At 41.0% G+C, this 16,205-nt stretch overlaps 1 protein-coding gene across 1 annotated transcript; it reads right to left on the bottom strand.

Annotated features, from left to right (window-relative positions):
- Positions 1–2,859: 2,859 nt before the first annotated feature.
- On the bottom strand, positions 2,860–5,863 carry LOC139389983 (zinc finger protein 367). Its single transcript, XM_071137050.1, has 5 exons — positions 5,229–5,863; positions 4,215–4,377; positions 3,893–4,012; positions 3,509–3,647; positions 2,860–3,373 (listed from the first exon to the last, which is right to left on the bottom strand). Exons 1-5 carry the CDS (start codon positions 5,505–5,507, stop codon positions 3,121–3,123), a joined length of 954 nt encoding a protein of 317 aa, XP_070993151.1. The 5' UTR covers positions 5,508–5,863; the 3' UTR covers positions 2,860–3,120.
- Positions 5,864–16,205: the final 10,342 nt, after the last annotated feature.

Below are 16,205 nucleotides of genomic sequence, written 5' to 3'. Positions count from 1 at the left end.
GAAACATGTCCCATTTCTCTAGACTGGTCTAATAGGTGGAAACATGTCCCATTTCTCTAGACTGGTCTAACATGTCCCATTTCTCTAGACTGGTCTAATAGGTAGAAACATGTCCCATTTCTCTAGACTGGTCTAACATGTCCCATTTCTCTAGACTGGTCTAATAGGTAGAAACATGTCCCATTTCTCTAGACTGGTCTAACATGTCCCATTTCTCTAGACTGGTCTAATATGTCCCATTTCTCTAGACTGGTCTAACATGTCCCATTTCTCTAGACTGGTCGAATAGGTAGAAACATGTCCCATTTCTCTAGACTGGTCTAACATGTCCCATTTCTCTAGACTGGTCTAACATGTCCCATTTCTCTAGACTGGACTAATAGGTAGAAACATGTCCCATTTCTCTAGACTGGTCTAACCTGTCCCATTTCTCTAGACTGGTCTAATAGGTATAAACATGTCCCATTTCTCTAGAATGGTCTAACATGTCCCATTTCTCTAGACTGGTCTAATAGGTAGAAACATGTCCCATTTCTCTAGACTGGTCTAATAGGTAGAAACATGTCCCATTTCTCTAGACTGGTCTAACATGTCCCATTTCTCTAGACTGGTCTAACATGTCCCATTTCTCTAGACTGGACTAATAGGTAGAAACATGTCCCATTTCTCTAGACTGGTCTAACATGTCCCATTTCTCTAGACTGGTCTAATAGGTAGAAACATGTCCCATTTCTCTAGACTGGTCCAATAGGTGGAAACATGTCCCAATTCTCTAGACGGGTCTAATAGGTAGAAACATGTCCCATTTCTCTAGACTGTTCTAATAGGTGGAAACATGTCCCATTTCTCTAGACTGGTCTAATAGGTAGAAACATGTCCCATTTCTCTAGACTGGTCTAATAGGTAGAAACATGTCCCATTTCTCTAAACTGGTCTGATAGGTGGAAACATGTCCCATTTCTCTAGAATGGTCTAACATGTCCCATTTCTCTAGACTGGTCTAATAGGTGGAAACATGTCCCATTTATCTAGACTGGTCTAACATGACCCATTTCTCTAGACTGGTCTAACATGTCACATTTCTCTAGACTGGTCTAATAGGTGGAAACATGTCCCATTTCTTTAGACTGGTCTAACATGTCCCATTTCTCTAAACTGGTCTAATAGGTGGAAACATGTCCCATTTCTCTAGACTGGTCCAACATGTCCCATTTCTCTAGACTGGTCTAATAGGTGGAAACATGTCCCATTTCTTTAGACTGGTCTAACATGTCCCATTTCTCTAAACTGGTCTAATGGGTGGAAACATGACCCATTTCTCTAGACTGGTCCAACATGTCCCATTTCTCTAGACTGGTCTAACATGTTACATTTCTCTAGACTGGTCAAATAGGTGGAAACATGTCCCATTTCTTTAGACTGGTCTAACATGTCCCATTTCTCTAGACTGGTCTAATAGGTGGAAACATGTCACATTTCTTTAGACTGGTCTAACATGTCCCATTTCTCTAAACTGGTCTAATAGGTGGAAACATGTCCCATTTATTTAGACTGGTCTAATAGGTGGAAACATGTTACATTGCAAGCTTAATCCATAAATGCAAAACTTAGTAGCAGATACTGTAGATACACGTGCTGCTGCAAAGGGGAGTACAATTCTAACGGTTAAAAGTTGACGTCGATAGATACTAAATCATTTTAGGGAGGCGATGATCAATATATTCTTCAATGGAACTATATGTCAGTACTCGGAGACAGCTTGTGATAGCAGATCGTTAACAAAAAGGACAAAAAAACATGATGAAATAAATACCTATGAAATGTTGATTATAGAGAAGGCTTGTACATACACCACCAATGGGGCTACAAGTCCGTATCTCCAATCAGCCAGCATCTTTTAATATAAAAGGTGGCGACACTAATGACTTTAAATACTCCTCTTCCGTATGTCTGGCCATGTAATTTGGTTAGAGTGGAGAAGGCCAACGCCAGGCCTGCACAGCCATAGCATGGGCAGGCTTTTGTTCCAGCCCAGCTCTAACACACCTGACCCAACTAACTGTGGTCTAAATCCCCGTGATAAGATGATCATCTAGATCAGGTTTGTTAAGGGCTGATATGGAGCTGCGGCTGCTCACTCTGCGGCTCTCCAGGACAAGAGTTGTCCCTCCAGGGTTATAGCTACAGTTCTAGGTGTGATACATTTAATAGGTGAAGGGGTTGGAGCTTGCATTTTTGTGAAAGCTTGTGGCTAGCCACTACTGTAGATTAGGCTTGCAATGGGTTGCATCTCAATAGTCTCTACAGTGACTTCCTCCCCTCATCTACTCTCCTTCACCTGCACTGATCTGAAAGAACTAGACAGGTGGAAGCGAAATCCCCTGATAGGCTTCCACCACATTGCTTTTTCACCTATCATGTCACAGTCCAGATCAGAGAATCAGGAGAGGAATCCACTTTCCAGTATTTAGATACACCTAAACTGTCCTATGACTGACCACACCCTGTATCACTCCATCCATCTGAGCTAAATCTACATAGACTTCCATTATATAAACATACTCACACAATATACTTTATCGTCAAAAGTAAAAGACACAACAAATAACTCGTTACCACCAAAGTGCAAACAAAACAAACTAAACATTAAAAGGTCATCTCCTCCAGTCTTTAGAAGGCAGAGGAAAGTGAAACGTTCTTCATATATTGACATCTACAACACAGGAGGCTGGTGAGGGGAGGCTCATAATAATGGCTGGAATGTAGAGAATGGAATGTTCCATTTATTGCATTCCAGCCATTATTATGAGCCCGTCCTCCCCAACTAAGGTGCCACCAGCCACCTGTGATCTACAATCTTAGCAGCCTAATAAGGATACAATTGGAAGCTGGATAAGGTGCTTTTAGCTTGTGCCTGCCCCACACTGCACACGGAGAAGAACCCCAGATACTGATCTAAGTTCCGCTTAGAATTTCCCCCCATTAATGGTTAAGTATTTGGGGAGGGTAAGCTTATCCTAGATGTTTCCCTACAGACAACTTCTACCCAGAACACATTGTGCAGGGAGGCAGAAGGGGAGTGACTGGGGAGGGTTTCAACACTGGGATATGGGTAGGGTTTCAGGCAGACAGGTTGTTAGCCAGCTCAATGAGCGCCAGGGCACCATGGAGACGCTCCCGTTGCTCTTGGAGACTCCGTTTGGCAGCCCCACCCCCGTTGCACTTCTCTTCCTCCATTGGCTCCTCTTCTTCCTCCTCATCTGATTGGAGAAACTCCCGGGGGTCCTGCTGCTCCTGGTCCTCCACCCCGCCCTTGCCCTGGGGTTTCCCCTTGGTGGGCACAGGGGCACGCTGCTCACGGGTCTGCCAGTACCTGCCACAACACAGAGAGTCAAAGGGGGATATGGTGAGAATTGGGGTGTGCAGAATAAGGTGAGATCCCTCAATTGCTTCACTTGTTTTACTATCCATCTGATCTGCCTGTCCCCCTCCCTCCAGAGCCACTCACTTTGCCAGCCACTCTGCCACAGCCTTGTTGTCTACAGACTGGGCCTTGTTTGGTCCCTCCTTGGGGTCTTCTCTCTTCAAACGGGCATATGGGTGCTTTGGGCAGTGCCGGTTAGCGTGGGTAAAGCGACTCCCGCAGGCTTGGGAGAGAACAATGATATCAGAGTTAGTGTCATTCTTTTCTATATGGTGGATTCTGCACCCCTCCTATGAGAAAGGTCTAAAGGTACCACCTATATTTGGTAGGCCGTCATTGTAAAGCAGGCCGTTATTGTAAATAACAATTTTCTCTTAACTGACTTTTTTTAGTTAAACAAAGGTTCAATAAATAAATAAAGGGCCTTAAGGTATAATCTCAAAAGTGAAGGTCTAGTTGTGTGCTCACCTTTCTCAGAGCAGACAAAGGGCTTCTCTCCGGTGTGAAGGCGCTGGTGAGTCTTTAGCTGGCCACTCTGGACAAAAGCCTTGCCACAGTCAGGATAGTCACACGGGTAAGGCCTCTCCCCTGGGTGAGAACACAGGGACAGTTATTAGTTTGTAATTGTTCTATTTTTCTAGCAGATGCCTATAAAAGTAAGCAGTGTGTTGGTGTTGTAACACAGGGAACCACATAGTGTCCTGGTAGTTTGGGTGTCAGTGTGTCAGGGCCATCTGTGCTCTGCTTTCACCTGTGTGTTCTCTTGCGGGCCCGTAGAGACTTTTCTCACCTGTGTGTGTTCTCTTGTGGGCCTGTAGGGATTTCTCTCTAGGAAACACACGGTTGCAGATGTTACAGCGGATGCGGCTGGAGGAACTCTCCCCCTCGTTAATCAACTCACGGACAGTGTCAGCACGCGGGCGGCCACGCCGAATAGCGTCCTCTTTACTGTCCTGAAAACCAAGTGGAAACAAAGTTACCTACAGTTATATTAATAAATGCAGCTTTATTTACTTTCTGAATAGTGAATGTAGGTAGGCTTACAACTGCTTAGAATGCAGCATTATTCCATATCAACCTTTAAATAAATTGTATGGTCTATCATTATGCAAAACTAAAGTTAATGTGGTCATTGGTTAAGTAAAACTTACTAATGCATGGTGACATGTGACTGTTCAATTCTTATCCAGTCCAATTTCAAATAACTGCTACATTATATTTTGTTCAATTAATGGTGCCGCAAGGTGCATGTATTAATTTATTCCAAGCACATCCGGAAACATTTTTGGCGGGCGACGCTACGTGATGTATGACAGCTGCCTGGGGTTTAAAATCCATCATGTCACACCGTGAGCGCGGGCGTTTTTTTAAATACACTTTTCAGAGTTTCCGTTTCACTCAAAACACGTTATTTTTGTTGCAAGCACTCAAAGATACGGACTCTTAAAAAAAAATATTGGACAGCTATTCAGATTGCCACTAGATTGCATCATTCAATGATGTAGTGTAAAGTTAACTTTTAGCTGGCCAGTGACCTAAGAATCCTCTGAATGTAACATGATCACTAAGATTCTAAAGTTGAAGCAATGTAACCGATAATCTCATTCATTGCAAGACTATTTAACACAACAAATAATTGAGAGTTACATGCAAATAAATGCTAATGTTTCAGTTATTACGGCGTCATATCAGACACATCATTCATGCAAGGTCTAAAGAAGCCTACCGGATAGGATTTAAACTTCAACACAACACAATACTATTAGGCTAAACAACATGAAAAACAACCTCAAACTTATCTTACCTTCATCTGGTCAGGGGAGGCACCCATGTCCGCCTCGCTGGCAGTGTTGGTCCCGGTAGGGGAGGCAGCCCCGTTTACCGAGCCCGGGCTCAGGCTCACATTATGGGCGTTCTCCCCCCACTTCCACGGGTACACCATGAAGTCGCTGAATCCAGGGCTGGTCGCTATCAGAGATTCGTTCTTCCTGGGCTTGATCGGGGTGGTTTTGATCACAGACACCAGGACCCTCTTTGGAGAGTCGTTGCAAAAAATAACTTGAGGATGCTTGTTCTCGGCCATCGTTGAGATGAAAGACGAATGTGTCAAAAGCTGATCAAATCTCAAATTGTATCACAATGCTCAGGAATCACTTGCCATCTGAAGAAAAAGCTATTTACCCAGCTTTGCTATCACGTAACCTGACTTTAGCAAAAAGTTGGGTTCGGCAGCTATAAGACCGAAAGTGTCCCACAAAATTCAGCTATTCAATCAGGAGTGAAAATAGGATTCATTTCCAAAGACGAAGAAAACCGTGCCACAATTCCTTATAAAAAATATGGCACAAAAATTCATGAATTTACAAAAATTGTGTTCACACTGTCAATGTGGATACAATGTGTGCTCCTATTTTTGCAAGTATTTCCCGCGTTGCAAATCGCGCCTGGGCGGTTCATAAATCCTTTTACCACATGTATGGGAAATAACCTATTATAAGAGCCAAAGCATGAGGTAAACCCGAACGAGCGCAACACAGTAACCAATGGTCATCATCGGAACATTCAAAGTACGCTGATTGGTTTGTACTTTTTATCCAATGAGTTTTAAACGTTGTTGAGCGCGCCTTTCCGGACTGACAGCAGATTGAACCAATGTAGATAACGCAAATGAATCCGCTACGTATATTGGACGAAACAACCAATGGTACTAAAGGGCGGTTCATTTGACAGTAGACTGGGATTGGACCACTGTCGATCAAAAGCCTCTCCCGCGCATACAGCAGCCTGTGTTAATATATTACGTTTTTGGGACGATTTAAAGGGAAAGGGTGAGTCAATGGCGCCAAAGTTACGTAATCAAACCGCCAGAGAGAGAAACGATACTGAAACAAAGGTTGCAGTCAGTCATTTAACCTATGCACTACAGTACAGTTGTTATTACTATATTAATACACTGGGCCTATATAATTAAAGTTATATTTTGTTTATCAGAGGAGTATACAGTTTGTCCTATGTAAGAAGACTGGCATTGTAACATTTTAAAAAATATACAGAAAACCACTGAATACCTTTACCCTGGGTGCATATTGCCTTGTCCTTATCTGTGGACATGTTTTGTGTAAGGGAGGAGTAAATAATTATAGTTCAATAGGTAATGGACTCACCTGTGTGTGTGTGTGTGTGTGTGTGGCCTTGTTTTCCCTCTTCTGGTTGTTGTGCCTCCTCAGGCCGGATTATGTTTTTTGTGATCGAATAGGAGCATTAATTGTGAATGTAGGTTGTATGACAAATATGTTTTATAGCAACTTCGTCTGGAATAAGTGAGATGGTGTCAGGGATTTCAACATTTTTTTTGTTGTATTTTTTTTGGGGGGGGGGGGGGGGGGGGGGGGGGGGGTAAGCATACTATGGCCTCCTCCATAAGGTTGTGACCTTTATGGGACAGGCACTGACTGCGCTCTCCTCCTATCCAGTATCTGATTCTGATACATGAAATGAGGGTCTGAGACAAGAACAGAGAGGGAAATGTTTAAGAGCGACTGCCCCTAAAATCCAGCGAATCCCTTTGAAAATGGCCTATGTGGCATCAACATAAGAAAATTGATTACTTTAAAAGGTCAACTGCACTTCCCGATTTGGCATAGTTTTTTATCAATGCTCATTAGAAAAATACCATGACAAAAAAATACCATACTCATTAAAAAAATGCCATGACAGAAGGCAAACGAGAGTTGTCTAAAGGGTGTGGTTTCATGTGGGTGTTTCTTAGGTGTGTCCTTGTCATTCAATCACAACAAACATGTGCAGTAGTGAGTATAGCAAAGTAAGGAAAGCTAGCTTTGCTATGGAGAGAACAACATTATGGTCAGCTTATTCAGTTCTATGTGTAGGCTAAAGCCTGCGGTGACCTTGTGTTTAGCTAAGCTGACAGCAGCTTGCTAACCTAGCTTGGTGATAGCTGAAGCTGTCTATCAATTTAACTGATATTTCTGTCAAATTAGTTATGGCAAGACATCAAGAGCCAGTGTCTGGAATGTTTTTCATAAGACACTCATTCTACAACTTAGTTTTAATGATCATCACCTCATGTAAATACATTTTATTGTGTAAACGATATCAATTACTGTGAGTTGAATGCCCGTGCACGGTCTTCAGTCAGCTCAGCTTTCCAACAACACAATATTCTATAACTGGCTAGTTTTGTCTCGTCTCGTCTCTCCTTATGTCCGCTGTTAGATCTTTCCTGGGAGACAAATCCCATAACTAATATCCCTGCACAAACATCACCCAGCTTGAGTGTAGATACATCAACAAAAAGACAAAACATCTTCTGCTGTAAATATCATATTGATGTGCTTATAACAACTGTATGCCTACACTTCACCGAAACAAATCAAAATCAGTTGTGTGTAGAGTACAACTTCAGCAGTTTAATCTGAACTAGAATGGCATTTCGATTTATATCTTCTATTTACCAAAATCTAAGGATTTGGCTGTCTAACACACAGCTCTCTTGGGTGAGGTTCAGTCTTCAAGTCTCCAGTGGGTGATGAAGTCCCTTCCATCTATATAATATATTACAGATTCTAGTCAGGTGGCAGGAGCTGTGGAGTGAATGACATCCTGGATATGACAGAGTTTGCCTCATGGGTAAATAATTATAGGCAATGCAGAAGGACGGCACTCTTCTTGCACAGAGTAGCCTAAAGAGTAATATTAAAATAATTAAATTGCTGAACTTACTTTCTCCACATTTTGTTACATTATAGCCGTATTCTAAAATGGATTAAATATTTTTTTCCTCCTCATCAATCTACATACAATACCCCATAACGACAAAGCAAAAATCAGATTTCGATATTTTAGCAAATGTATTGAAAATAAAATTCTGAAATATCACATTTCATAAGTAGTCAGACCTTTTACTCAGTACTTTGTTGAAGCACCTTTGACAGCGATTACAGCCTCAAATCTTCTTGGGTATGATGCTACAAGCTTGACACACCTGTATTTAGAGAGTTTCTCCCATTCTTCTCTGTAGATCCTCTCAAGCTCTGTCAGGTTGGATGGGGAGCATTGCTGCACAGCTATTTTCTGGTCTCTCCAGAGATGTTCAAGTCTGGGCTCTGGCTGGGTCAATCAAGGACATTCAGAGACTTGTTCCGAAGCCACTCCTGCATTTTCTTGGCTGTGTGCTTAGGGTCGTTGTCCTGTTGGAAGGTGAACCTTCGCCACAGCCTGAGGTAAAATATCACAAATCAATCAGAAAACATTTATATTCCTCCACAAATAAGTCCCCAGTCAATGCTTTTAATTGCCCAAACTGCCCCAGAACATCGACATGAAATGTATTTTGAATTTTGTTCCAGCAATAAGGTGCATTAAAACTAAAAGCAGATTTACCTAGCTCGGTGGAGACCCTAGGAACCTCAATAGTTAACCAATCCTGTGAACGGGTTAGACAATTCAAGTGCCTATACTTCAACAGCAAAGTTAGATGAGACAGAAGTTTATGAAGTAGGGCCTTGTAAACAAAAAGGGAGTAATATAGAGATCTACAGGTCTTTAGCGAAGTCCAGCCAACCTTTTGATACAGGATGCAGTGGTGAGTATCAAAACTGTCACCTGTAACAAAACGAAGGGCACTATGGTAGATGGCATCCAAAGGTTTAAGAGTAGTAGCAGCTGCACTTTGATAAATAATATCGCCACAATCAATTGTGGCCGGTAATGTCAAAGTGTCTGCAATAGCGTGTGGTTTCATAGCTTATTGTGCCTAGCCATTCACTGTGGGAATGATTCAAGTGCAGCGGTCAAATACGGCCCTTAGAGATCATGGGAAAAGGCTGCATTTGACCGTTGCACTTGAATCATTGCCACGGTGAATTGCTAGGCTCGCTACGCTATGAAACCACACTCTATTGCAAAGACTTTGATATTACCGGCCGCAATTGATATGGTGAAAACAATGTGTGGAGGCAGAGACACAGAAACTCACATCACTACCTTTGTCAGATAACACTGTTGTCGTGTCTTTGGCTATGCCGGATTAAGTGATATGACATGCTATTCTATAAAATAATTTATCTGTAGTTAATATTACCTGATTAAGCTAATCAGGTAAATAGTTGACTAGAAAGTCGGGGCACCATGAAATAATGTTTATAGAGCTGTTATCTTCCGAATAAACTCTTAAAGACCTAGTAATCTTTTACATCAATAGCAGTCAATACTTAATCGTCATCTTATTTAATCTCATCTGAAAGTTGTAAATTCTTGGTTATCTTCACGAACCCTTGCTAGTAAGTTGAATCAGCGATACAAAATTTGGTTGAATTATTTATTTACTAAATACCTAAATAATCACACAGAATTACATATACACAGAATGTATCATACATTGATTACAAATTATGTCATAAAGGAAAACGTCCCTAGCGGACGGAACTGATATGACAGCTGGTTACACAAAGAAAGGGGGCTGGGTTTGAGTGAAAGAGCGGGAAGACTGAGGAGCAAAAAGGTTTTGTGCCTCTATAGGGCCGTAGGCAGCTATGCTATCGTAAATACAGTATCTTTTGCATTCTAAATTACCGCCCACTTGAAAAAGGAAAATGCAATAATATTTACTCTGAGCTGCGCTTCGATCGGTTGGTCGTAGATGGGAGGCCTGGTTGTCATTTGAAGAATGTCTGGTGGTAGAATGGATATTTGGTAGTACAGTCATCGTTTGGTAGAATAGACACTCTGTCCGTCCTCTCCTAGCCCATGTCTACAGTTGTCTACAGTAACACAACGGCTAGGAGGTATCACTTCTTTAGTGAATAAGAGTTCAAAGTTCATACCAAGTTGCCATAATTTAAACTCATGCTGGCTGGTATAGTTGAAATTCATCCTTCCGGCATGTAGGTTGTCACCTTAACATTGGAATTCGATGCTAATTTCATTAGGTTCTTGCTGAGGTTGGCTTAGTTCTGTAGGTGGTCTTTGTCTTTTCGACGTGGGGACCTCAAGTCCACACGTCCTTGGAACAGGAAGTTACATTTTCGCCAACGGGTTTATATAGTGGTGAAAGAAGGGCCTGTTTCATAGTTTTACAACCCATGTCTGTTCACTTGGGCGGGGCCTCTGAGTGAGCAGAGTGGTGTTCTTTTAACAAACAGTTCTCTCATTAAGAAGCTAAAATTACATTTAATCTTTTCACAAACAGTTTCATATTTAAACATTCAAATTGCACAACAATTCCATGTAAATCTGATAACTAGAATGTGTAGATTTTCCAATATACAGTTTATGTCGTCCTATCATCAGTAATCATGTCTCAGACGCCAACTGAACTGAATATTCACGCATATTTTCAACTGGTTGGCTTACCGAAATATGGTTCCATTTCCCATCGTTTGATGTCACCAGACTCTCTCTCAATGTTAACAAAGGCTTTACTAGAGTCACATTGGTAGAGTAGAGAGAGGAAAAAGGGGAAAGGTATTTATGGGGGTCATAAACCTCCCCCATCAGGCCGACGTCATGACATTGTTGAACAAAGAATTTATGCTATTACTAGCAATCAAGAGGAAACTGACTGAACCAATCAAAAACTCCCCAGCTTATGCTCTCCAAATGGATGATAGCTGTGAGGGCCGAGATTACCATGCATTGACTTTTGTTTGCTAAACATGTTTGGAGATGCTATTCACGAGGACGTATTGTTCCGTTAACGATTCCAGAGCATGAGAAGGCACATGGGATGTTCAGTGTTCTGCATGGCTAAAGAATTTACGAAAAACAGATTCCATGGGAGTGAATGGTAGGCTTTTGCACGGATGGGGCTCAATCTATGGTGGGACCTCAGGCAGGCCTCTGTACTCTAGTTATGAATGTGTCTCGCTCTGCCATATGGATGTATTGTATGATACACCGAGAGCAACTGGCGGCAAAAGAGCTGAGCACAAAATGTGGAGATACTGTATACTGCAGCAGGTAACTTAGTTTGTAAACAACATCAAACGACATCCACTGCTCGCACGCCTGTTCGCCAAACTGTGTGGAGATATGGGATCAGAGGAAGAAAATGTTTTATTTCACACCGTGGCTTGGTGGTTATCGTGGGGGAGTGTTGAAAAGATTGTTTGCATTCAGAGAGGAGCTGTCATTCAACATGGATGTAAAAAAAAAAAAACAGACTTGGTTGACTTTCTGTGTAAAATCAAATAAAAAAATGTCTCCTTGCCTATGTAACAGACATACTTGGGTAACTAAACAAACTGAATGCGAGCATGCAGGGAACATACACCAATATTCTACAGATGAATGACCGAATCAGTGGATTCAGAGGAAATCATTCTTATTGGAGAGAGAGCCCTTCCCTTGGCTGTGTATGTTTCTAACAGAAAACAGCATCAGTAAGTGTCCCACACGAGTGAAGACTGCTCACCTCCAACCATTGGAAGAGCACTTTGGGACCTACTTCCCAATCCGTTTGACCATGATCCCGGCTCAGTTGACATGCCAGTATTTGTATTTATTATGGATCCCCATTAGTTGCTACCATGGCAGCAGCTGCTCTTCCTGCGGTCAAGCAAAATTAAGGCAGTTATACCATTTTAAAAACATTACAATACATTCACATCATATTTAACAACACATTAAGTGTGTGCCCTCAGGCCACTACTGTACTACCACATATCTACAACACAAAATATATGTGTACGTGTGTGTATAGTGCGTATGTTATCGTGTGTGTGTGTATGCATGTGTCTGTGTCTCTTCACAGTCCCCGCTGTTCCATAAGGTGTATTTTTATCTGTTTTTTAAATCTAATTTTACTCCTTGCATGAGTTACTTGATATGGAATAGAGTTCCATGTAGTCATGGCTCTATGTATTACTGTGCGCCTCCCATAGTCTGTTCTGGACTTGGGGAACCGTGAAGAGACCTCTGGTGGCATGTCTTGTGGGGTATGCATGGGCGTCTGAGCAACGTGCCAGTAGTTCAAACAGACACCTCGGTGCATTCAACATGTCAATACCTCTCACAAATACAAGTTGTGATAAATTCAATTAGAGGTCGACCGATTATTCAATGCCGGTACCGATTATTGGAGGACCAAAAAAAAGCTGATACCAATTAATCTGACAATTTTTATATATAGTTGTAATAATGACAATTACAACAATACTGAATGAACAATGAACACTTTTATTTTAACTTAATATAATACATCAATAAAATCAATTTAGTCTCAAATAAATAATGAAACATGTTCAATTTGGTTTAAATAATGCAAAAACAAAGTGTTGGGGAAGAAAGTAAAAGTGCAATATGTGCCATGTAAAAAAGCTAACGTTTAAGTTCCTTGCTCAGAACATGAGAACATATGAAAGCTGGTGGTTCCTTTTAACATGAGTCTTCAATAAGTTTTAGGTTGTAGTTATTATAGGACTATTTCTCTCTATACCATTTGTATTTCATATACCTTTGACTATTGGATGCTCTAATAGGTACTTTAGTATTGTCAGCCTAATCTCGGGAGTTGATAGGCTTGAAGTCAAACAGCCCAATGCTTGAAGCATTGCTAAGAGCTGCTGGCAAAGGCAGGAAAGTGCTGTTTGAATTAACGCTTACGAGCCTGCTGCTGCCTACCATCGCTCAGTCAGACTGCTCTATCAAATCATAGACTTAATTATAATACAATAACGCACAAAAATACGAGCCGTAGGTCATTAACATGGTCAAATCCGTAAACTATAATTTCGAAAACAAAACATTTATTCTTTCAGTGAAATACGGAACCATTCCGTATTTTATCTAACGGGTGGCATCCATAAATCTAAATATTGCTGTTACATTACACAACCTTCAATGTTATGTCATAATTATGTAAAATTCTGGCAAATTAGTTTGCAACGAGCCAGGCAGCTCAAACAGTTCCATATACCCTGACTCTGCGTGCAATGAACGCAAGAGAAGTGACACAATTTCCCTAGTTAATATTGCCTACTAGCATGAATTTCTTTTAACTAAATATGCAGGTTTAAAAAAATATACTTCTGTGTATTGATTTTAAGAAAGGCATTGATGTTTATAGTTAGGTACATTCGTGCAACGATTGTGTTTTTTTCCACAAATGTGCTTTTGTTAAATCATCCCCCGTTTGGCGAAGTTGGCTGTCTATGTTAGGAAGAAATGGTCTTCACACAGTTCGCAATGAGCCAGGCTGCCCAAACTGCTGCATATACCTTGACTCTGTTGCACAGAACACAAGAGAAGTGACACAATTTCCCTAGTTAAAAGAAATTCATGTTAGCAGGCAATATTAACTAAATATGCAGGTTTAAAACTATATACTTGTGTATTGTTTAAAAAAAAGGCGTTGATATTTATGGTTAGGTACACATTGGTGCAAAGACGGTGCTTTTTTCGTGAATGCGCTTGTTAAATCACCCGTTTGGCGAAGTAGGCTGTGATTCAATGATAAATCAACAGGCACAGCATCGATTATATGCAACGCAGGACAAGCTAGATAAACTAGTAATATCATCAACCATGTGTAGTTAACTGGTGACTATGTAAAGATTGATTGTTTTTTATAAGATAAGTTTAATGCTAGCTAGCACCTTACCTTGACTCCTTGCTGCACTCGCATAACAGGTAGCCAGCCTGCCTCGCAGTCTCCTCGTGGAGTGCAATGTAATCGGCCATAATCGGTGTACAAAATTGCCGATTACCGGTTGTTATGAAAACTTGAAATCATCCCTAATTAATCGGCCATTAATCAGTCGACCTCTAAATTCAATCTCTCCTCCACTATGAGCCAGGAGAGATTGACATATTTATTATTAATGTTAGCTCTCTGTGTACATCCAAGGGCCAGCTGTGCTGCCCTGTTCTGAGCCAATCATTTTCCTAGGTCCTCTTTGTGGCACCTGACCACACGACTGAACAGTAGTCCAGGTGCGACAAAACTATGGCCTGTAGGACCTTCCTTGTTAATAGTGCTGTTAAGAAGTCAGAGCAGCGCTTTATTATGGACAGACTTCTCCCCATCTTAGCTGGTGTTGGATCAATATGTTTTGACCATGACAGTTTACAATCGAGGGTTACTCCAAACAATTTAGTCACCTCAACTTGCTCAATTTCCACATTATTCAGAACAAGATTTTGTTGAGGTTTAAGGTTTAGTGAATGATTTGTCCCAAATACAACGCTTTTAGTTTTGGAAATATTTAGGACAAACGTATTCCTTGCCACCCATTCTGAAACTAACTGCAGCTCTTTGTTAAGTGTTGCAGTCATTTCAGTCGCTGTAGTAGCTGATGTGTATAGTGTTGAGTCATCCGCATACATAGACACACACACACACGCCTCAACGTCACCAGTGAAGAGGTGACTCTGGGATGCTGACCTTCTAGGCACTGACGAGTTTCAGAAGAAAGATCTTCTTGTTTCTGGCCATTTTGAGCCTGAAATCGAACCCACAAATTCTGATGCTCCAGATACTCAACTAGCCTAAAGGACAGTTTTAATCGCTTCTTTAATCAGCACAACAGTTTTCAGCTGTGCTGACATAATTGCAAAAGGTTTTTCTAATGATCAATTAGCCTTTTAAAATGATACACTTGGATTAGCTAACACAATGTGCCATTAGAACACAGGAGTGATGGCTGCTGATAATGGGCCTCTATATGCCTATGTAGATATTCCATTAAAAAATCTGCCATTTCCAGCTACAATAGTCATTTACAACATTAATGTCTACACTGTATTTCTGATCAATTTGATGTTATTTTAATGGACAATTTTTTGTTGCTTTTCTTTCAAAAACACAATTTCTAAGTGAACCCAAACTTTTGAACAGTAGTGTAGGTTACAGTCCACTTGTCATTTCAGCCACAAATGGTGGGAAAATTTTATGAAAATCTAGACATGGTGTAACAGGTACAGTTTGTAATTCCTCATTTTGCCATTGTATTGCTGGAGCTTTGATAAGAAGGCCCAGGCCTTTCAGCACATGGCTACTTAGAACAAACTCAGCAAAAAAAAAGAAATGTCATCTCACTGTCAAATGTGTTTATTTTTCATTTTTTTATCCAAAAATGAAATAGCGCCCCTAGAGATCCAACAGGTTAAGACACTAACAGGTTACAGACATTTGGCAATTAAGGTCACAGTTATGAAAACTTAGGACACTAGAGGCCTTTCTACTGACTCTGAAAAACACAAAAAGAAAGATGCCCAGGGCTCCTGCTCATCTGTGTGAACGGGCCTTATAAATGCTGCAAGGATGCATGAGGACTACCGATTTGGCCAGGGCAATAAATTGCAATGTCCGTATTGTGAGACGCTTAAGACAGCGCAACAGGGAGACAGGACAGACAGCTGATTGTCCTCACAGTGGCAGACCACGTGTAACAACACCTGCACAGGATCGGTACATCCGAACATCAAACCTGCGTGACAGGTACAAGATAGCAACAACAACTGCCTGAGTTACACCAGGAACGCACAATCTCTCCATCAATGCTCAGACTGTCCGCAAAAAAAAAAAAAAATTTGGATAAAAAACGTTCCCGTTTTAAGCGCGTTATTTTGTGACTATGACATTACTGTCATCAATATGTCCACTCCTATTTATAGTTTATCTCATGATCTTGATAAAACAACTTTTGTTATGTTGTGATCATGAGATATTTATTATGTTGAGATTACGAATTATTTATTTGATTATTGTCCTCTCTGGAGGAATAGAGATGGTTGTAAAAAAAACAACTTATCCTTTAAG

This window comes from Oncorhynchus clarkii, chromosome 30, assembly GCF_045791955.1.
Source record: "Oncorhynchus clarkii lewisi isolate Uvic-CL-2024 chromosome 30, UVic_Ocla_1.0, whole genome shotgun sequence".
In the NCBI taxonomy this organism is placed as follows: Eukaryota; Metazoa; Chordata; class Actinopteri; order Salmoniformes; family Salmonidae; genus Oncorhynchus; species Oncorhynchus clarkii.
This window is presented reverse-complemented; position numbering and strand designations above follow the sequence as displayed.